Below are 22678 nucleotides of genomic sequence, written 5' to 3'. Positions count from 1 at the left end.
GGGACATCACAAATAATTTGCTTGGAACTTTTTCCTTTTCATCTTTTTTTTTGCTTTAAGAACAAAATGTCTCACAGTAAATAAATATCTTAAAATTTGTGTGTGTTCACAAAACCATTTAAAAATTTGTTTTGTTATGCTCCAGGTAAGTAACTGCAGTCTGTGTAATGGTTTTTCATAATGACAAACAGGTATCGAGACACAAGTTTGGTTTCCTTCTACAATCTTCAATTTAGGCCCTTGAAGTTGCAAGTTTTTTTTTTTTTTGTTTTTTAATTCTTGTGTTCCAAACAAAAAATCAAAGTCGGCTCATGTTTACAACTAAGAATTAACACACAAAGTTTTTTGAAAACACCGAACAAGAACACTGAACTACTACATTGAACAACTACATTGAACAGTTACACTGAATAGTTACATTGAACAACTACATTGAACAGTTACATTGAACAGTTACATTGAACAAGAACACATAACTGAATTGAAACTGGAATTCAATGTAAAATTCAAACACTGGATTTCATCTCATTTTACATTTATAATTAATTTCAGTTTGCATGAAGGGTCTCAAGCATCAAAACAGGTAATACAAATTTCAAATTTCATTTGACTTCGTCTTTGGATTAAGTGCAGTTTGGATAATGGCTGTTTGGCACAGACAAAAAACATTTCTTTGTAACTTATTATTAATATCACATTCATATAAGTTATGCTTTGACTCCTTTGCATCAAATATGAAAATATAGAATTCACATTAAATTAATCAGTCTAAAATTGAAAGTAATTAAACAACAAATTTTGACAAGTTAGGTTTCTAATTGTCCTTAGTAGTTCCCTGTAATTTTCTTAACAATTCTTCAGCACAAGCATTCAATTTTTCCAGAAGCTTGTGTCTTTCATCACTTGCTGATGACGGTGCACCAAAACTAGATGCAGCTACGTGCTTTATGTGTTCCATAATTTGAGCATTTGTTGTTACAAGTAGCAATGGTTCATCCCAATCTTTACCATCAAAATCCCACATGCAAGTTCCCAGGGCAACAAGAGCCCGGAAGCTAGCTTCACTCTCTCTGATGTGCGGAAAAATGGCCCCAAGGGTCAGTGCTACACCCGTCAGTGTAGCAACATCTCTGTCATGATTCGCCGCCACACTCAGATTTAGCAAAACGGTGGCCACGGCCATCTAATAATGAAAGATACAATTCATGTAAAAACAATTGGTCTATAAATCCATGAAAACAACTATAAACACCACAAATGGAACATTAAAATAGATTCCCAGTTTGAATACACAATACACATGAAGACAGATTAGATGTGCTGGAACAATGATTTTATAGAACCATATAGTGTCTTGTAGGTAATACCTATTTAACAAATTATTTAGGAATAAAGGAGACAACTCACCTAACGGCAGAAGCACTGCGTTGTTGACTGATACACACACAAAAGGTACAGAGCTTTACTTTGCTAACTTTCAGAATAGAATTGCTTCCACCTACAGCTTGAGAAAGGAATTGCATTCCAAAAGTTAGAAAAGTAAAGCTCTGCACTTTATGTGTGTGTCTCTGTCGAGTACACAGTGCTTTTGCCTTTAGTGAGTTGTCATCTTTATTCCTAAATAATTCATTATTCACAACTGGAACTTTTCATATATTTCAAATTTGGCAAGGACGAGAAAAGCAGCTTTACATGTCCATCCAAGCACCTTGCCTTTTGCTGACAACAGCAAACGCATTACACCAATAATGTGACGTGTACTCCCTTTGAAAAATGTGATTACATGAAATGTTATTAACTAAACAGAAGAACTGATACGCGACAGTCAAAGACACTCAAATGTCATTATAAATACCACTCTGGGAATATGCACATAAAGTAAAATGATAAAAGACTGAAGATCATCTTGGGTGTAATGGTACAAATTGGAAAATGCTTGGGTCATAAAGAGTATTACTCTCCGTCACTTCAGAATAAAATTCAGGGAAACTGATAACATAGAAATTCATAGTAACTTGCATATTGTAAGAAACTTACAACACTTTTCAGGTCTAAATAATTTTTTTTTAGATAATCCAGTTACATTTTGATCCTATTTTAAAGTTGATAAATACATTGAAATCTTCCATGCTGTCTCTCACAGGTAGAGGAATGCAAAAAATAAAATTCTATATTTCAAAATGCCTTCAAAAAAGAGCATCCTACTTCCTCCATTTGACACCACACAAACTTTGAATTGGGTTATATTAAAATAGAATATGTAAGTATTCTGTTACCATAACTGTATATCAGTAAAATGAATTCAATAGACTGAAGAACTAAGTGTTAAGAGAATACTAGTCCATCAATCCAAATTTTCTATGGACTGTTCTGGGATTATTCATTAATATGTCATGGTTGACACCTCCCCTTGCCTTGTCCATTGTAAGACCATTAAAATGGAATGAAGTACTCTCTAAATTTCCCTGACACATCCCAACATATGCCTTATGGGGCCATTTCCTTCCTGATTTCCCCCAATTTGTATGTGTTTCCTGAGGTCTATAAGCCTGTACACACAAAATGTACCTGTTTTTGGTGCCCTCACTGGAAGGATCTATGCACTGGTGGCTGAACACATCCAACTCATTTGTCACAATATGTTATCCTATATCTGAAACACAAACCACTTCCTACATTGTCCACAGTTCCTCTCCCCTTATCACCTAGTATTTTACCTCTCATATCACCTAGTATTTTACCTCTCACAATCAATATCACCTTCCTCTGCTTCAAAATTGATATTAAAATTTACAAACAAATCCACAAAACTATCATGGACTTTTTTATGGCATTGTCTAATGCTACCATGTTCAAGGCCATCTGTAAGAATCCTACATATCCATCAGTATTCTAAATCTTTCATTTGGTTTAGTTTCATTGATAATATCATGGTCTTAGTACAGGCAATGAAGCCTTATCCTCTTACTTCCCTTTGTTCCACCTTGTCTTCTTCAGTTAGCTAAGACTCTTTGCATATGATACTACTGTTATAATAAATCCCATTAGAGAGAAAGACGTGTGGCTTATTAAGTGGTTCTCTGAAAATTGACTCTCCCTACATTTTGAAAAACACACTAATTCAGTTCTGCACAACTAACAGTCATAGCAACAATTGATTTAGCACATGAACAGGAGTCAGTAAGCAGTGTAGAATGCCCCAAATATCTGGCTGTATGTACTGATGAAAACTTGAATCGGAAGAAGCACATTGTTGAGCTTATCAAACAATTATGTCAGCTATTTTCGCTCTTCGTAAAATTGCTAGTCTTGGAAACAAACATGTGACCATCCTGACATTTTGCACATTTCCTGTCAACAATGTCTCATGGAATAATTTTCTGGGGGTTAACTCAAGACTTAGAAAGTACTGATTGTACAAAAGCAAGCAGCAAGAATAATATGTGGTGTTCACACGCAGTCATCATGTAGGTATCTCTTCAAGGAGTTAGGCACTTTAACTGCAGCATCACAATACATATATTTGCTAATGAATTTCATCATAAACAGCCCACCAAAATTTGTGAAAACAACTATGTCCACCCCTAGAACACTAGAGAAAAAAGTGACCTTTATTACCCATTATTAAAATGCCACTGGCTCAGAAAGGAGTTCAATATGAAGTAACAAAATTGTTAATCATATTCCCAATAACTTAAAAAGTCTGACAGGTAGCAAAGCAAGTTTTAAGTCAATTTCAAAATCAATTTCTCCTGGACCACTCCTATTTCATGGACGAATTTCTATTTGAAGACTGGCAGCCAGTATATATATAAAAAAAAATAATTTAAAATTCTAACTTTTCAGTGTAACTGCACAAGTAGGACTAAAACACAATAGCTTCATTGATTTCGTTTCCCACAAACTGATTCATTCCACACCATTTCAATAATAAAATCATTCTCTCTCTCTCTCTCTCTCTCTCTCTCTCTCTCTCTCTCTCTCACACTCACTCACACACACACACACACACACACACCTACCACTTTATACCACACAGTACTGGAGAAAGTAAACCTCACACTATGCCAGAGCTGTAAATAACAATCACTGTGTCCAAGAATGAGTCACTGTTACTGAAATTCCCTCACCAATAAAGAGCCTTCTCACAAAGTATTATGAGTTTTCTGGTCTGACCTGACCACCTGATTCAGTTATAATCCCTCAATCTGTTACCCTATTTACAGTAATTCTATATGCCTTACATTTACCAGAGTCAGATTACTTAACTTCTGTGTCTCCTACTCTTCTGGATTTTACAAATCAGACTCCTTTGTTTCCAAATTTTATGTTTTTACATTTCCGCAAGTTCTATTGTTCAATTCCTGGTTCCAACAAACTTAGTGCTCTACTTACCAAGTGGCTCAGGATATTAATCTAAAAAAGACCAGAATATCGACATTGAAGATACTGTTTGAATATACTGTACCTGCATATGCTTAGAATAGGGTTTCCTATATCTTTTGATTACATCAAGGATACTATCTCTCTGAGCCAGGAACAATTTTCTCCCTTCTTCATGAACCATTATATTACATATTGTACGTAAAGAAAGCACACGCAACACATCGGAACCATAGATTGGTTGCATGTATCTGTCAATCACAGTCAGGACGTCGTAACCATTACGGACACTGAATAGCCTTTGGAAAACAGGTTTTGAGCGTACCGCCACCCTCAACAGGTCCAATGCAGGAACAAGACAGTCTGTAAACATATAACACTGTGTTACAGCAGTTAACAAAAGAAACTAAAGTATGGTTAAACATGGATATAATGTGTTTTGCCACTAACAAAAGAAACACCAATACTAATACATAAGTGTCACACAATACACATTTTGACTATTTTCTAGGTCTCAAAACAAAATCATGATCACTCTCTAGAGGGATACAGCACTGCTGGAGACAGAGATACATTGAACATTAGATTACACACCACTTATTCTGTTAAGACACACTAGAAGCATTTATGGTAAGATGTAAGAAGGATAAAACACCACACTTAACAGGAAATAAATGAAAATAAATTGGTTCCTTGCAGAGAACAGAGGACAAATATTAGTTAATGTCTCTCGCCCATGTTAACAACCCTTCAAGCTCACGTGTGTAACTCATCAATATTGCTTGGTACCATACACAAAGGGGGCAAAACAGAAAGGGGCAAAATGACAATGAAAACATTCTTCCATCACATACTATACAAGACATCAAATATAATGCTAATCTTCCACATTGCAATGAATATTCGAAACACAAATGATACAAATTTCACCATGAAACATTATTGAACATGGGGTTCCACAGCAGACAACCCCCACATGTTCCTATGCTGACATGACAACATCATCAGCTACAATTGCAGTGGGCAGGGGATCTACATCCATACTCCGCAAGCCACCTGCCGGTGTGTGGCAGAGGGTACCTTGAGTACCTCTATCGGTTCTCCCCTCTATTCCAGTCTCGTATTGTTCGTGGAAAGGAGGATTGTCGGTATGCTTCTGTGTGGGCTCTAATCTCTCATTGGCACTGGACTGTGTATCAATGGAAATGTGTTGCGTGGTTGGAATAATCATGTTTCTTGTTACACCAGGTTCATGGTCTTGACCAAAATAGCTGCTCAAAACTTGCACCATGCCATGGATGCGGGCCAGCTGGTGGGAGGAGGGGGGGGGGGGGGGCAGTATTATGCTATGTGTGGGAGTCAATTAGGCCTCCCACAGTAGCACAGTAATCGATGGCATCATGACAGCTGTTGGTTACGTGAACATTATTGCAGATCACCTGTATCCGTTCATACATGATGTCTTCCCCAATGGCAATGGCATGTCCCAGCTTGATAACTGTATGTTTCACTTATCCAGAATGATGGTACTGTGGTTTAAGAAACATGATAGTGAACAGACATTTCTGTTGTGGCCACCAAATTCAGCTTTTCTGAACCCAGTGGAAAATGTCAGGATGCTATCGAGTGACAGTGCCATACCCACAAACCAATGGCCCGTAATTTATAGGAGCTGTATGACCTATGAGTAATCATCTGCTACCACAAACCTATCGAATCTTTAAGAACTTGATGAAGCCATGCCATGCAGAATTGCTGCTGCATTGCATTCAAAGATGGAGACACACACACACACACACACACACACACACACACACACACAGAGCAATGGAAAATTACAGGCTGTACCAGACTAAGGTGAACGTGTGGAGCAAAACATCATCAAGCTTCTCATGGGGGAAAAGGCCTGCGATTGAGTGGAGATCAGTTTTTTAAATCATCAAATCTCTCTGCATTTTCCTAATATATACTAGTTCCCGAATTTTCCCTCAATATTTTCAACAAAAAACTAAGGTTTTGTGGATAAAAAGGTCACACCATCCATTCAGGTACAAACTAAGTACTGAGGGGATTACTCCCCACCATTTCATTTGAATCTACTTTCCACCCTGATGTGGTCCAGAAGCAGGAAGCCTTTGTGTCACAACATTCTGCATTGAAACAACTGTGGTGTCATCCGAAGAATAGGTTGCCAAAGCAAGGTTGGCATCTCACAATGAAACCATGCATGCCTGACCAATGAATGTGCAACACTGGCATTGCCATGCCTCCTAGTGCTTTGCTACACCTCCGCAATCAATATTTTACTTACGGCTGAGCAGAGGAATGCTCACTCCATTTCGCAGTCACTGATCAAGACAACAGCATTGTTTTAGATCAGCCACCTGAATATTAAATGTCTTAGGCAGAAAATGATATAAACATTATGTCAAATAAACCTCAGGCAAAGACTTGTAAATTTGTGGGTTATCAAGTGATACTTTAATATCCCAAAACAGTTGCAAATACTCAGAACATTTCTGAGGAAATGGAGTGTATTAAGTTCAGTAATCTTCTTACCCATACTGTAATTAAGTAAACTAATATTTTGTGTGTCATAGTTCCACTCAATCCCCCCCCCCCCCAAAGCTAGCCAATGAACCCACCCTTGTACTTCCATGTGTATTTTCATTCGACACAACAAATGGTGATGAAATTGTTTGCAAAATAGACTTGCTTTGCCAGCTGCACGGTTACTGTGTGCAAGTAAGGATGTGCTTTCACTGCCTGGTCTTGCCAACTTCCTGTTCTTGAAATCTGTGTATCATATCAAGTGTTTCACCATGTCTGAACCACCACAGGAAATATGTCTAACCAAAATCACTCCATTTCAAGCGCAGGATATTGAATGCCGGCTGCTTGGCATTCAACAACTGATGTCACTACTCTCGTGCCAAGTAGCACCGCCACTGGTTGCTCCACCTAAATTTCGCCCATACCATAGTCAGGAAACAGAATGGTCAGAATATTACGCAAAACTGGAGGCCCATTTCACTGCATACAAAAGAAAAGGTATGGAGCTCAATGCTTTCTTCTTGTCGACAGTCGGAGCCAACATCTACCATTTGTGTGTTAAACTGCGTACAGACATTAGTCCCAAATCCATCAACTGCGACAACATTGTTAAGCTACTACATGAACATCATGATAGTCAAGTCCATGTTGCAGCAGCAAGGTTTAAATTTTTTCGTCTCTAGAAGCAGCCTGCACAAACACAAGATGGAAAGACAACCCGTTTCTACAAGTCACTGGGCATCATCCTTGGTCATTCTAAAGAAGCAATCTGGTAGTTTACATCCATGTGTTGACTTTAAAGCAACAGTAAACCCGCAAACTGTCATGGATTCTTTTCCTCTTCTATGTCTGGAGGAATTGATAGACAGACTGAGACAGGGCAGATACTTTTCAAAGACTGAGTTGTGTGAGGCATATTTACAGTTGCCATTGGATGAACAGTCCAAGCAATACTTTGTAATAAATAATCACCTATTACATCAGATTTATTGCTAATCCTGAGCAAATTTCTGCATTGTTCAATTGGCTGTTCCTTTTGTGTGGTCCAAATAATGCCAGAATGCATTTCAGCAATTAAGAGATGCATTGTTAAGTGGAAGATGTTCCATTCATTTTGACTCAGTCGTATTGTCATATTGGCTGTAGATTCCTCTTCTTACACAATCGGAGCTGTGCTCTCCCACAAAAGTGGTTCTTCTGATAGAACTATTGCTATTGACTCAAAAACTCTTAACAAAGCACAGTGTAACTACGGTCAGCTTGAAAAAGAGGCACTCGCCATTATCTATGGTATTAAAGAATCCACCAATATCTGTACAGTTGGAAGTTCTATTTGCTGACAGATCATGGGCCTCCGATGGCCTCATTCAATGCTGCCAAGCCTGTCACACCTCAGACAGCTCAAAATTTGAAACATCTGGCTCTGATATTGTATAATTATCAATCTGAGCTGTTGTACAGGCCCACTGCCCAACATTCGAACACTGACTTGTCCTCTTTGTCATCAGTTGGTACTGCCACCGCATTTGAGTCATCTGAGGAATTATGGTTTCACACTGATTCTCACAATTTTGAATGTCGTCAAAATTTTCCTTTTGATTTTCAGTGTGTTGCTGCTCTGCAGGTTGTTTTCCAATAAGTGTGACATGGGTGGCCATGCAGTTTGAAAGAAGCTCCTTACTCAGTGACACGTGACTTTTTCGCATCATCACGCACTACCCACATGATCAGGCGTTATGCTGTTGCATGCAGATGTGCCTGTTGTGATTCCTCACTCCCTACAATGGGAAGTTTTGTCTTTATTGCACCAAGATCACTGGCGCATAGTTCACGCGAAGCAACTCACTAGACATCATTGTACTCAGCAGGGGATAGATGTTCAGACTAAGCAAATGACATCTCTTTCCAAAGTTAGAGAAAGACATTGGTCAGATCTGTCTAACCACAGTAATGCATTCATATTGATTTCCACAAGTCTGTTCTGGATCAAGATGTGGTTGTTAGTCTTAGACACTTACAATTCATCACTACTGCAAGTATGATATTGGCTTTGTCTTCTATTTTTTGTCTTGAATGTCACCCAGAGGTCACTGTCTCAGACAATGGACCACAATTCAAGTCAGTCGATTTCCGAAAGTTTTGTGGCACCTATGGCATACACCATGTGCTCACCGCATCTTTTCACCCTCAGTCTAATGGCGCCACTGAACAGTTCAGTTCAATGTTCAAAAGTCAAAAGGAGAAACTCCAGACCAGCAAGCTTTGATGATTTTCCTGTCCTACTGCTCCTTGCCACATATGACGGGATGTCAACAGCAGATCTGTTATGCACTCATAGACAGTGTAGTAACCTGTTGCATCACCTGCGACCGCCACAGACATAATACATTTCGCCAAGTTAGATTAAGTTTCAGCTGCAATATGAAGTCATCTACAATTTGTTTTGGAAATAAACAGCCCTGGGAGCACAGTCATTAAAATAACCCCATTCTTATTGCAACATCAGATATTCTGCATGGCTGCAGTGGCACCACCAAAACCAGCTGTGGCGCACTTCCGAGTATGTCAGTGATTCTGCCACAGAATGTCTGTCCACAGACCCAGCATGTCGCTGGGGCCCACACCAGCAGTCACTTCCAACAAGGTTGGCTTTATCCATGGTGGTGCCCATAGAGGCCGTCACCCCGCTGGTGCCTTTCCAGCTGCCTGACCCAATGTCCATGAACGCTCCAGCCCCCCCATCATTGTCATGCTACCCCAGAACATCACTTCGCAGTTCAACTCACCACTGCATCTGCATCTCTGGATATGGGAGTGCACTCTGATTATTTTTTTGGTCAGTGTTTCCAGTCACTTTCAAGGTGGATACTGTGTTTTCTGAAGAACAGCGTGCCAAATCAAGATTGGCACCTTGCAACAAAACCACAGAAGAGCATAGTCGCTGCATGCTGCCCCAATGAATGAGCAATACTGGCATAGCCACACCTCTTAGAGCTTTGCTACACCACTGTAATCAACAGTCTACTTACGGCTGTCACTTAATCAGACTCATGCTATTGTGGTTTAAGGAACATGATAGTGAATAGACATTCATGCTGTGTCCACCAAACTCAGTTTTTCTGAACCCGATGGAACACGTCAGGATGCTATCGACTGCCAGTGCCATGCCTAAAAATCAACAGCCTGTAACTTATAGGGACAGAGACTTATGTGTAGTTATCTGCTGGCACCTACCTCTGGAAATTTCAAGAACTTAATGAAGCCATGGCATGCAGAATTGCTGCATGTTATACCAAGGAGAGATGGTAGTGAGAAGTGATTACGACAGTAATGTCAGCAAGCTTCTCATGGGAAAGAATTCCTGTGACTGAGTGGAGATTTCCTTCAATATTTTCAACAAAAAATTAAGTTTTTGTGGGAAAATAGGACACATCATCCATTCAGGTTCAAACTAAGTACTGAGGGGATTACTTCTCACCATTTCATTTTAATCTACTTTCCACCCCAATGTGGTCCGGAAGCAGGAAGTCTTTGTCTCATAACATTCTGCATTGTCAGCCAAACAACAGGGTGCCAAAGCAAGGTTTGCACCTCGCAATGAAACCATAAGAAAGTATGGTCACTGCATCGTGCACCAAGCAATGGGCACTGCTGGCATAGCCACGTCACTTAGAGCTTTTGCTACACCACTCTGTAATCGATGGTCTACTTAAGGATGAGCATAGGAACGCTTGCCTCAGTACACAGACACCGATCAAGACAACAGCATTGTCTTAGATAGGCCACCAGAGTATTACATGTCTTAGGCGGAACCTAATGTGAACATTATGTCAGTTATACTTCAGGTGAAGACTCTTGTAGATTTGTCTGCATCAAGGGATGCTTTAATATTTGGAGAAATGGAGTGTGTAAAGCTAAGTAAATCATCTTATCCACACTGTCATAAAGTGTACTAATATTTTATGTTTCTGTATTTCTGACTAGCACAACACAATCAATCTACTCTCTCTGCCAAGATCACAGGGATCTTGCAACCAACAGTGTGAGAAAGTTTTATCATTTTCATTGTGGATCATCCAACGCTGATTGCGATTCTTCCCATAAGCATCACCCTCCCACAGTAAACCATCTATCTCACATGTTAACCATTGACTAGAAGCCCCATGTCAAAGATCTGACATGCAGTACCACTCGGCAATGTATAGAAAGTTTTCATTTCAGGTATCAAGTGTGTTCCCTGCACTGTCAGGGGGCAATGACTGGGCAGGTACCTAATGCTCTCTCTACAACAGATTATCAAGACAGGTTTTAGGAACATAATTTGATCCACTTACACAAGAGGTGCTTAAGCTATGATTGTGTAGCAGGTGGAATGTATACAACCTTGAGCGATCTTGCCCGCATGGCCTGCACTACTACACTGATGGAAAAAAACAAATGCATTACCTTCAAGGACTCTGTTCAGCAGCACCAAGGTATAATATGTGCATAATACAGAGGGGCTGCAGTGTTAGCAATCATTTGTCATGGACATCAGCCATCAGACGCTGCTCAGGGGGTCTGTCTGTGCACCTTCTGCTTTGATGCTCCAGGCACTAACTTTGCTGAATTTAGAGGTGAACAGCGTTTACAACATTCATTCTAGAGTACAACCACGCTCCATCGACAACTATGTATTGAACATTCACATAGTACACACACACACACACACACACACACACACACACACCAAGATTGATGCATTGTGTGAGCAGCAGTGGCAGAATGAACTTCATCCAGGGACAAAATCTAGCCACACTTTACACCTGCTGTTTCTTCAGGGACTACTGGAAACAGTCTGCTTCAAGCTGGATTAAGATCACACACATCTCTGGCCAGGCTACCACTGACACCACAACAGCACCAAGCATTGCTACTCTGATGTCAAGAAAGAGTTACATGGAGGGTGAAATGGTACTCTGTTGTCTTCGGTAATGAGAGTAGGTTCTGTATGTACACAAGTGATGGCTGTACATAAGTTAAGTGTAAGACGTGCTCAGCTGTCTATTCCAAACTGCATTCGCCCATGACAATGGGACCCATCCAATGCTGCATTTTGTGGGGGTCATCAGTTACAATTCATGGTCACATCTGGTGTTTCTCCAGGTAAACTTAACCTGTGCCTGCTACATTGTACAGGCTATAATCTGCATGCTATTACCATTTCTTTGACAGGGAAGAGTACAACACAGTCGGGACCCAAGGGCTTTTAGGTGAACTCACAGAAGTCACCAAATTCAAGCAAATGCCAGAGATCATGAAATCTATGCTATACTGAGAGATAAGATATGCAGTGTCAGAACACTTCACAATGGCCTACCTCATGGTTCAGTGCTCGCCTCCTCACTTTTCAACTTTGTATTATATTATCAGATTTACACAACACAACATCACATAAATTTTCCCATAGCAATCATTTAGCAATTACCACACCATCAAAATCACGAGTATTATACCAAACGGCACTTGAAAGCAAATTCTAAATCTGTATCACTACACACCTCAACAATAAAGAAGCCAACAGGAAGTTGAGCCTGACACTCAATCTAGAGTCAATTAAACATGGAAACACCTATAAATAGTTAGTAGTTAAACTTGACCATACATTTCCATACAAGCACGACCTACAAGTAGTGAAGCAAAAACTGAAATCCAGAAACAATATACTAGCCAAACTAACAGGCAGCCCATGGAGAAATGATGCAAACACACTGTGCCCATCAGCACTGGCACGTAGTACTGCAGAATACTGTGCCCCAGTGTGAGCAATGAGTGCCCACACAAAAAAAGTTGATGTGGAGCTCAGTGAATCGATGATGATCGTAAGTGGCTCACTGAAACTGCTAGCCAGTGTCCAGTCACCAACATCACACACAATGCTGCAATAAAAAAGAAGACAAAAAAGATATCAAACCAATGCAGTCTGCAAATTCTTCATTATTTACACACAAAGGATCAACTGAAGTCGAGGAAACCTCACCAGAAAATCTTCCAAAGATTAGAAGTTTTTGAGGTAGAAAGGGATTGGCAGGAACACTGGTGGACAAATACCCTGCAAAATGGATTCCTTACTGCTGACGTGATCAAACAATACTCTGGACAAGAATGAACAGAATAAGAACTGGAACAGGTCACTGTAAAAGCTTAATGACAAAGCAGGATATTGCAGATGATCCTTTTTGTGAGTGCAGTGAACTTCAAACTGTAGGTCATATTTTAAATTGTGTAATTTATGTTTTCAAAGAAGGGGGGATTAAAGAAATCCACGTCTCCAGAGAAACCCTTGAGTGGTTGGGTGATCTTCAGTGTGCTATTTGACTGTAGTGTGTATAGGGTATATCTTCCCTCATTAATAGACACTTTTTTTCTCAGATTCATGGGATCCTGTACTTTGCAGTTCAGATGTGCTATCTGCTAGCCACAAATAAATTTGGTAACCACAGGCTGAAACCTCACTTTACACAGAAAAGTGATAGCCCTAGATGTTTCACACGTGTCAACATGTCATTATTACAGTTCCCCTCCATGCATTCAAAGAATGCTTCAATGACATGTGATATCTTCATTAAGTAGTTTCATGAAGAATTTGTTCCATCAGTGATAAAGCACCTGCAAACACTTAAGTAAAAAAAAAAGAAGTTCTATTAACCCTTGATCACTGTACAGTGTATCAACCTGCTGATGTGTTGCAATCAGAAGAAAATTTTTGTCTACAACACAACAGCATTAATTCAGCCACTGGATCAGAGCATCCTACGAGCATTCAACCCTTTTGCTGCTACAGAAGTGCTCTCGGTATTCAATGCTGAGCGCAGCTTTGTTGTGGCTATGTTGCTTGCCAAATGCTGGTATCTGTACCGAGAAAGGGTCTTCTGGCCTCTATGAAATACTTACCAACCAATTTTAAGAGAACTATTCACTGAAAACATTTGAGTTTTGCACAACTTAACAGTCCGATACCTTCATTTGATAAATGATCTAGATCAAATGTAGATAAGATAAACAAATACTACTTGCAACAAAGAGCAGTTCAATACCTTATTTCATTCTCAAGTTATTGATTTTTATATCCGATGGATGGTCACATGCAACACACCCATTTCTGTCCCCGTGAATCAGTAATTACGTGGTCACAACAATCATCATATTTCATAAACAGTTCAAGATATTGAAAGAAGAATTCCTCCCCCCCCCCCCCCCCCACCCAAATGACAGTACACAAAGGGGCACATATATCATATGATAAACACTTGAAACTCTTGTTCACCGAGATGTGGAAGTACCTCATCTGCAGCACTGAGAGATTGGTGGCTTGGATGCATACAGATGTCAATAGCACTGTGGGAAAATCCAAGTGCCCCAAGTTACATGCCCACAGCACCTTGAGAGCAGCAGAGCAGGACATGTATACACATCCACAGCAGCGAAAGACTTAACACTCACTGCCGTTGTGAACTGCTCATTCCAACAGTAAATTCACATGGGAAAATGTAAACCAGTTTGAAATCTGACAACTGTTATGCATTCGGTAAGTCTGGCATAGCAAAGCAGTCTGAGGAAAATTGGGAATTTCTGGATAAAATTATCAGTTTTGGAAAACACAACAGATGAAAAAGGAAGTGACACAGGTTTCAACATTAGTGACATCAGGTCTGCATGTGGTGTTCGCCAACGCAATGTTGATCTTAAAAGACCTGAACCACTGGGCAGGCATCAACAACAAGGAACTGATTTCAGACACCATAAATGAAGAACACATTACTGATGCCGTAGAAAATGAGGACATAAAGTGGTTGAAGATGAGGAATCATATATGATGTTTCCAGTACATACGAGATATATTGGATAACAAAGTGTCAATGTGAACGAAGAGACCAAGTGAACCAAACCATAGTGGGTTGTTGAAACTGATGCATATAAAACAATTTGCACAGAAGAGAATGTGTGAAATACCGCGTAAAAAAAAGGGAAAGGAAAACTGACTTATTTAAAGCAGTGAAAAAATGAACCTACAATAACTTGCAGAGTGCTGTAAATATTTGTGTATTTTTTAGTCTATTTCATATACTGTAGTGCAGAACAGTATTTTATTTGGAGCTCTAGTAGAGTTACTGTTCCGTTTATTAAAATGTATTACATCTTATATGCTTCAAAGTTAACTGCTGTAGCATATATAGTACAGTATAACATTGCATTTTCGTGATTTTTGAAACTTTCTGTGCATTGCAAATATACTTCCTGGGTTTGCTGGCATATCATATTGTGTAAATCGCACAATATTTCATCTATGCAACTGCTTGACATATTCAGGTGGTGGTCGTTGCTGCTGAGTATTGTTTTTCATTCCACAGTTCACTCTCTCTATGCTGTGATGCGGGGGTAAAGCTTTCCCATGACAAATATATTATATCGCATGGTAGATAAGCAACTACGTCTAAGCAAAGACTACTTAGTATAAGAGACAAAAGGCATTTAAGACATACCTTCAGGCCAATGCATCATTTTAATCAAAGCATTCATCTGAGTCTCATCGAGGAGCCTTTCATTAAGTAGCATTGTCACTTGATCAACATGTTCAATATCCAGCTTATGTTCTCCTGCCAGGTTATTGTTAAGGAAAAGTTTATCTGGAAAGAAACATGCAGATAACTACATGAAAATTATGATATTTATAATTTTAACAAAATGCACATCAATCATGAATTATTTGCAGTATGTTTCAATTTCTTTAATGGAGATATTACAAAAGATAAAAACAGACAATGAAAACTGAACACTTCTAAAAACTTGATGTAGAAACAAAATTTTCATGGGTCATTGACAGAGGGTAGTTGAAGTATAAACCAATATAGCAAGCACGAAAACATTGAGCCTATAAAACCACATTTGATTAGGTGAAAAGATAATCTCTTGTTCTGGACATCACACTGGGCTAGTAAACATTGCAAAAATGATATGATACAATGCCTGCATTTAATTGACTTTGCACATCAACATATTATGAGCCTGCAGGAGACTGACTACTGCTTTTACAAAAATGTGAGAGTTAGCTGTGTATCGATGCTGGACATGGTGCAAAGGAAATGCACATCCACGTAGTCCTGATTCCACATAGAGTATGCATACAGATTCACACTTAGACTACATCATCACACAAGAAGACATGGCTGATTGAAAGGTGACCAGAGCACAAGTTAAGGGCAATTTTGCACACACCGGGTTTGGTAGTATCAATAAGTTTACTGAAAGATAGGCAACATGCAAAGGTGCTGCTTGCCTGACTTCCTGTCATAAAGTTGTGTTTAGTGATGAGAGAAGGTTCTGTCTTGCTTCAGTGATAGTTATTTGCAAGGACAGTTTCAAGCAGTAGGTACCAAAAAGATCATGCAGTACTATGTTCTTAAGAGCAGTCACGGAAGATGAATTGCGGAAAACTATACAGACAGGGTATAAGGATGATCCCAACAACTACAGACCAGTTTCACTAATATCAGGTTTCTCAAAAATCCTAGAAATGCTTATGTATACCAGATTAGTTAACTATTTGGACAAACATAACATTCTCATACCCTCACAACATGGTTTCAGAAAGGGTAAATCTACAGAATCAGCAATTGCCAGTCTAACAGACTACATTTTACAGTCCTTGGATGAGAAAAAGGTTGTCTCTGGAATGTTTCTGGATCTTTCAAAGGCATTTGACAACATTGACCATGAAATGCTGATACAAAAATTAAGCAACTATGGCATTCGAGGGCAACCTGGTGAATGGATAAAATCATACTTGTGCAACCGTAAGCAGTATGTATCATTAGGAAACTCATACCAATCAGACACCAAACCCATCAAATATGGAGTGCCGCAGGGTTTGGTAATGGGGCCATTGTTATTTAGTGTGTTTGTTAATTATATAGGTGTTGAGGAGGAAGAAAAGAAAATATTGTATTCTGATGACATGACACTACTAAATAGTGACCAAAATAAGGAACAGCTTGAGTATGTATGCAGTGTTTAAAAACAAGGAAATGGCTGTAGACATGGATTTAGAGGTTGATGGAACAAGGCTGGAAGAAGTAGAATCTGCTAGATTCTTAGGTATTCTTGTGGATAATGAACTTAAATGGAAAAAACTATTAATAATGTCTGTAAGAAACTGAGCTCTGTCATATTCTTAATGATGCAGCTATCACAGTTTTCAGACAAGAACCTTCTGCGTACAGTGTATTATGGACTTTCCGAACCATACTTACAGTATGGAGTGACTGTGTGGGGAAACTCAAACAAACAAGAGACAAAACGAGTGTTCACATCACAAAAAAAGCAATTAGGACCATTTTAAGAAGAAAGACCTCTGAAACATGCAGAAACTGTTTCAAGAATTTAGGTATCTTAACTTTTTCATCGTTATATATATACAAAGCAATAATGTACATCACAAAAGGTAGTGAGGACTGGATTACAAATGCTAGTGTACACACCCACAATACAAGAAGGAAGAATGAAGTACGGAGCATACCCCACAGACTGGCAATGCTAGAAAAAGGACCCCAGTACTCTTATATCAGACTACTAAGAAGTCTGCCCAAAAACCTGCAAGATAGTGTACTTTACAATGACTTTCCAAAGAAACTTAAAGACTATCTCATTGAAAAAGAGTTTCACAGTGTTGCAGAATACTTATGCCATAAAATTTGTGTATATTGTTATTCATTATCAGTGATGTAAAAAGGTAAGCTAAAGGTGTAGAAAAATAAGTGATACTGAATGTTAATACTTTGACATGTCCTATATTACACGTACATTTACTGTACACAATGTAATCTTACACGATCAAATAAAATTCAATTCAATTCAATTCCAGAAGAGTGACAACTACTGGAACCTGCCATTCAATGAGATACAGGACCAATTCCATGCAACACACAAAGGGAGCAACATCTTACAATGACCATACACCACTGGTTTTGAGGAGACACTGAACAATGCAGGACACCCATTGCCTATTGGCTTTTGTCTTGGGATCTTCAGCTGACTTTTGTGAAACCATTTTTTCTGACATTCCATCAGCACTAGCGACTGGCATTGTCAAAGCTTCACCCTCCATTGTTGGTGGCTACCAGTTTGTCAGTTCACCACCAGCAATTAAGAATACACTATGCGATCAAAAGTATTCGGACATCTGGCTGAAAATGACTTACAAGTTCATGGCACCCTCCATCGGTAATGCTGGAATTCAATATGGTGTTGGCCCACCCTTAGCCTTGATGACAGCTTCCACTCTTGCAAGCATACGTTCAATCAAGTGCTGGAAGGTTTCTTGGTTACTAGCAGCCCATTCTTCATGGAGCGCTGCAGTGAGGAGAGGTATCGATGTCAGTCGGTGAGGCCTGGCAGGAAGTCGGCATTCCGAAACATCCCAAAGGTGTTCTATGGGATTCAGGTCAGGACTCTGTGCAGGCCAGCCAATTATAAGGACGTTATTATCGTGCAACCACTCCACCACAAGCCATGCATTATGAACAGATACTTGATCGTGTTTAAAGATGCAAACGCCATCCCCGAATTGCTCTTCAACAGCGGGAAGTAAGAAGGTGCTTAAAACATCAATGTAGGCCTGTGCTGCGATAGTGCCATGCAAAACAATAATGGGTACAAGCCCCCTCCATGAAAAACACGACCACATCATAACATAACCGCCTCCGAATTTTACTGCTGGCACTACACACGCTGACTGATGACATTTACCAGGCATTCGCCATACCCACACCCTGCCATCGGATCGCCACAATGTGTACTGTGATTCGTCACTCGACACAACATTTTTACACTGTTCAATCGTCCAATGTTTACGCTCAGTACACCAAGTAAGACATCGTTTGGCATTTACCGGCGTGATGTGTGGCTCGTGAGCAGCTGCTCGACCATGAAATCCAAGTTTTCCCACCTCCCGCCTAACTTGTCATATTACTTGCAGTGGATCCTGATGCAGTTTGTAATTCCTGTGTGGATAGATGTCTGTGTATTACACATTACAACCCTCTTCAACTGTCGCTGGTCTGTCAGTCAACAGACGAGGTCAGCCTGTATGCTTTTGTGCTGTACGTCTCCCCTCCCACCCCCACCCCGCACCACCACCACCACATTTCCAATTCACTATCAGTTCAGAAACAGTGGACCTAGGGACGTTTTCACCATACAGACATATGACACAAGTGACACCCAATCACCTGACCACGTTCGAAGTCCGTGAGTTCCACGGAGCACCCCATTCTGCTCTCTCAAGATGTCTCTTGACTACTGAGGTCACTGATATGGAGTTCATGGCAATAGGTGGCAGCAATGCACCTAATATGAAAAACTGTTTTTGGGGGTGTCCAGATACTTTTGATCATATAGTGTGTGTCACAAGTTCATGACTAGTCAAACTCATTAACTCCAAACTCATACACAGCTATGAAATACTGTCCCAAAACAATCAAAACAGTTCTACCACTTGTGCGATTGACAGCATGCCAAAAACAATGTCTGCATTGCTACCACGAAGGCTTGCCCAATATACTAATATGGTTGTTTCAGCATTGTTCCATACATAGTACCTCAGAACTGTTTGACTATCTATCTCTAAATGTAATGATTTTTTGTAGCCTACTTCACATGTATTGTTTCTACAATAGAACAAATAAATTGGGAGACACTCAAAAAATGTTCCAATTTTTATTTTCAGCAGCACTAGGGATAGAGAAATTGTGGTACATTCTATTTATGTTCACAGTACAATTCATAATTGATGTTACTGACGAAGCTCATATGGTAAATTCCACACACTGTAGACATCTGAAGGAATAAGAAGTTTTGATATAAATATTTAATACCATCAACATTTATTTGCTCATGGAAATAAACATCTATAAACAGAATAACAAGGTTTAGAAAGCAGTGCATATAATTCTTTTCTTTTCCTATTACATCTTGTTGCCTTTATAAGTATCAAATAATTTAAGAAACTGCATTTTCCTTCCTCAATGGAGGTGACTATTTCATTGTTGAAGAATCTTATTTATGCATGGAGCAGGACTTTTCTTTGTCAAGGTATTATGAAACCTGCATAATTTTTTGCTTTCAGGTATTAGGTCACTTTCACAAGAAAGTATGAGGGAGGGGGGACAAAGTAGAAACTCGCACATTATCTTCACAATCTGTCATGAAAACAAACCAAGCAATAAATAAAACATAAGAACAAACAGAAGAACACAACCCACTACCGTAACATAAAGGAATATGGTGGTATTATGTTATCTTCAGATGTTAGCAGATAATGCTAATACTTTGTTAATGAAAAAACTTTGTTCCAGAACACCATTCACATTGACATTCTGTGCCATTCCTTTACATTGATTGGTGGCAAGAATGCTACCATTTAAAACATGTTTTAGCATGTTTTGACATGACATTGAAATTACATCCAGAATGACTCGGCCTTAAGTCTACAGAAATGGAGAAATAAGTTAATAACATAAATGAGAAGTTGTGTACCTAAGTGGAACTTAACCTGACTATGAGAAGTGTGACTTCCTCTTAAAGAATTCTCAGATGAATCCAAGATGTTTCATGAATGACATCAGCATCTACATGCAAATTATGTTACTTGTCACTCTTCATAGAATGCTGGAATGTGTTTCACACCAATATCTTCATAAAGTCATTAATAACATAATGGAGAGGACAATGTCCATATCTGTCCATCAATTCCAGAATCAGTCTAGCCTCTTCATATGCATTATATGTAGCCACAAAAATGAGCACGACATTCTCTCCCTGAAGACCAGTTCTCATTAATACCATGAAAATTTTCTGGACTTATGACAGTTATTCTGAGCTCTTACACTTGCATTGTGAAACTTATCCACAATACTGTTATACTAACCAATATGACAGATAAAAGGGCTGTTTAAACCCAGCCTATTTCTCTTCTTCATACAATATTATGAATTGAACTAAATATAATGGGCACATTGCTGAAATTCAAGTTAAATACGTCATATTATGAATTTTTCAACAGTTGACATAATAAGAAGGTACAGTCAACATTTGCTGTTTTGAGAGGTTAAATATGCACGAATAATTCCTACAAGGTACTACTGAAGCAATATTAACCATCAAGCACAGAAAGTAAAAATTGTCTGTTACGTGATAATGTATCTGGAGTAACTGCTTACCTTCAATAACTGTCTTATTGAAGACATTGAAAGCAATGCAAGTCCGCTGGGGGAAGTATCCAGTATTATCATCATCTGGAAAAATACACAAATTGTTTCAGTGCTCACAGTATTTAACAGTGACTTGATAATGGTGACAACAGCAACAATGTGGATAGTATCAACAATGGTGGCAGCTGTGGTGGTGGTGGTATCAATAGTGGTAGCAACAGAGTGTCAATAACATAATCATAACATTATCATCAAACCGAATTACTTTCATAAGAGACGGAGGGGGGTATAAAATGGGTTTCAGTTATAAACAACAGGTACAAATGATGTCAGTAAACGTGTCACACCTTACAATAAAAACTTAACTTTCAAGAGATATTAACATTTACAATATGCCAAACTGAAGTGCGAGGAAGTTTAAACAATGGACAGTTCAGATTGGAATGTAAACAATATTATGAAAAACACAGATAGCTACTCACCGTAAAAATAACACGTCAAGTTCCAGACAGGCACGATGAAAAGTCTGTTTCAAAAAAACTTTCAGCCAAAGCCTTCTTCAGAAAAGAGAAAAATGCACACATTTACACAAGCAAGCATATGTCACAAACACACGACTGCTACATCCGACCACTCTGGCCAGACTGCAACAGAAACATGTTGAATGAGAGCAATAATCCAGAGTACAGCAGGTAAGGGAGAGGGATAGCAGGGTATGGGAGGGGAAGAGGAACTGATGCTGCAGGGACTAGAGGTGGCAAGACGAGGCATGGACAAGAGAAGAGAAGAGAAGAGAAGAGAAGAGAAGAGAAGAGAAGAGAAGAGAAGACCAGTGGACGCACGAGCAGAGAGCAGTGCACAATGAGGATGAGGGGAGCTAAATTGAGAGGTAACAAGACAGAGGGAGCGGAAACAGCTGGGTGGAGGGCAAGAGGACAGGTTACTATAGGTTGAGGCTGAGATGATTTTGGGAGTGCAGAATATGTTGCAAGGATAACCCACATCTGCACTGTTCAGGAAAACTGGAGGTGGAGAGGCATATCCAGATGGCCTGGGTTGTGAGGCAGTGACTGAAATCAAGAATGTTCTGTACTGCTGCATGTTGTGCCATAGGGTGGTTCACTTTGCTCTTGGCCACAGTTTGGCAGTCGATGTTAATCCTCATGGACAGCTGCTTGGCAGTCATGCCAATATAAAAAGCTGTATAATGATTGCAGCAGAGCTGGTATATGACATGCTTGCTTTTGCAGATAGCCTGGCCTCTAATGGAGTAGTATAAGCCTGTGATAGAACTGGAGTAGGAAGTGCCGGGTGGGTGGACTGGGCAGGTGTTACACCTGGATCTTCCACAGGGATATGATCCCTGTGGCTAGGGGTTGGGACTGGGGAGTGGCAGAGTGGCCAGAGGCAGCAGTCATGTTTGTGAGGTATGCTTGCTTGTGTGAATGTTTCCCTTTTCTGAAAATGACTTTGGCCGAAAGCTTACCTGTAATAGT

At 39.5% G+C, this 22678-nt stretch overlaps 1 protein-coding gene across 1 annotated transcript in view; it reads right to left on the bottom strand.

The window, feature by feature from the left end:
- Positions 1 to 253: 253 nt before the first annotated feature.
- The window catches only part of LOC124556512 (phospholipase A-2-activating protein), a 145151-nt gene continuing 122726 nt past the window's right edge, over positions 254 to 22678 (bottom strand). The window contains exons 10-13 of the mRNA XM_047130466.1: positions 21192 to 21266; positions 15459 to 15602; positions 4469 to 4746; positions 254 to 1183 (exon numbers count right to left, since the gene is read on the bottom strand). Coding sequence (XP_046986422.1) covers positions 815 to 1183; positions 4469 to 4746; positions 15459 to 15602; positions 21192 to 21266 — 866 coding nt within the window. The 3' untranslated portion in view covers positions 254 to 814. The remainder of the gene's footprint in view (positions 1184 to 4468; positions 4747 to 15458; positions 15603 to 21191; positions 21267 to 22678) is intronic.

The sequence above is a fragment of the Schistocerca americana genome, chromosome X (assembly GCF_021461395.2).
Source record: "Schistocerca americana isolate TAMUIC-IGC-003095 chromosome X, iqSchAmer2.1, whole genome shotgun sequence".
NCBI lineage: Eukaryota > Metazoa > Arthropoda > Insecta > Orthoptera > Acrididae > Schistocerca > Schistocerca americana.
The sequence above is the reverse complement of the archived record's forward strand: the minus strand, read 5'-3'. Positions and strand labels throughout refer to the sequence as shown.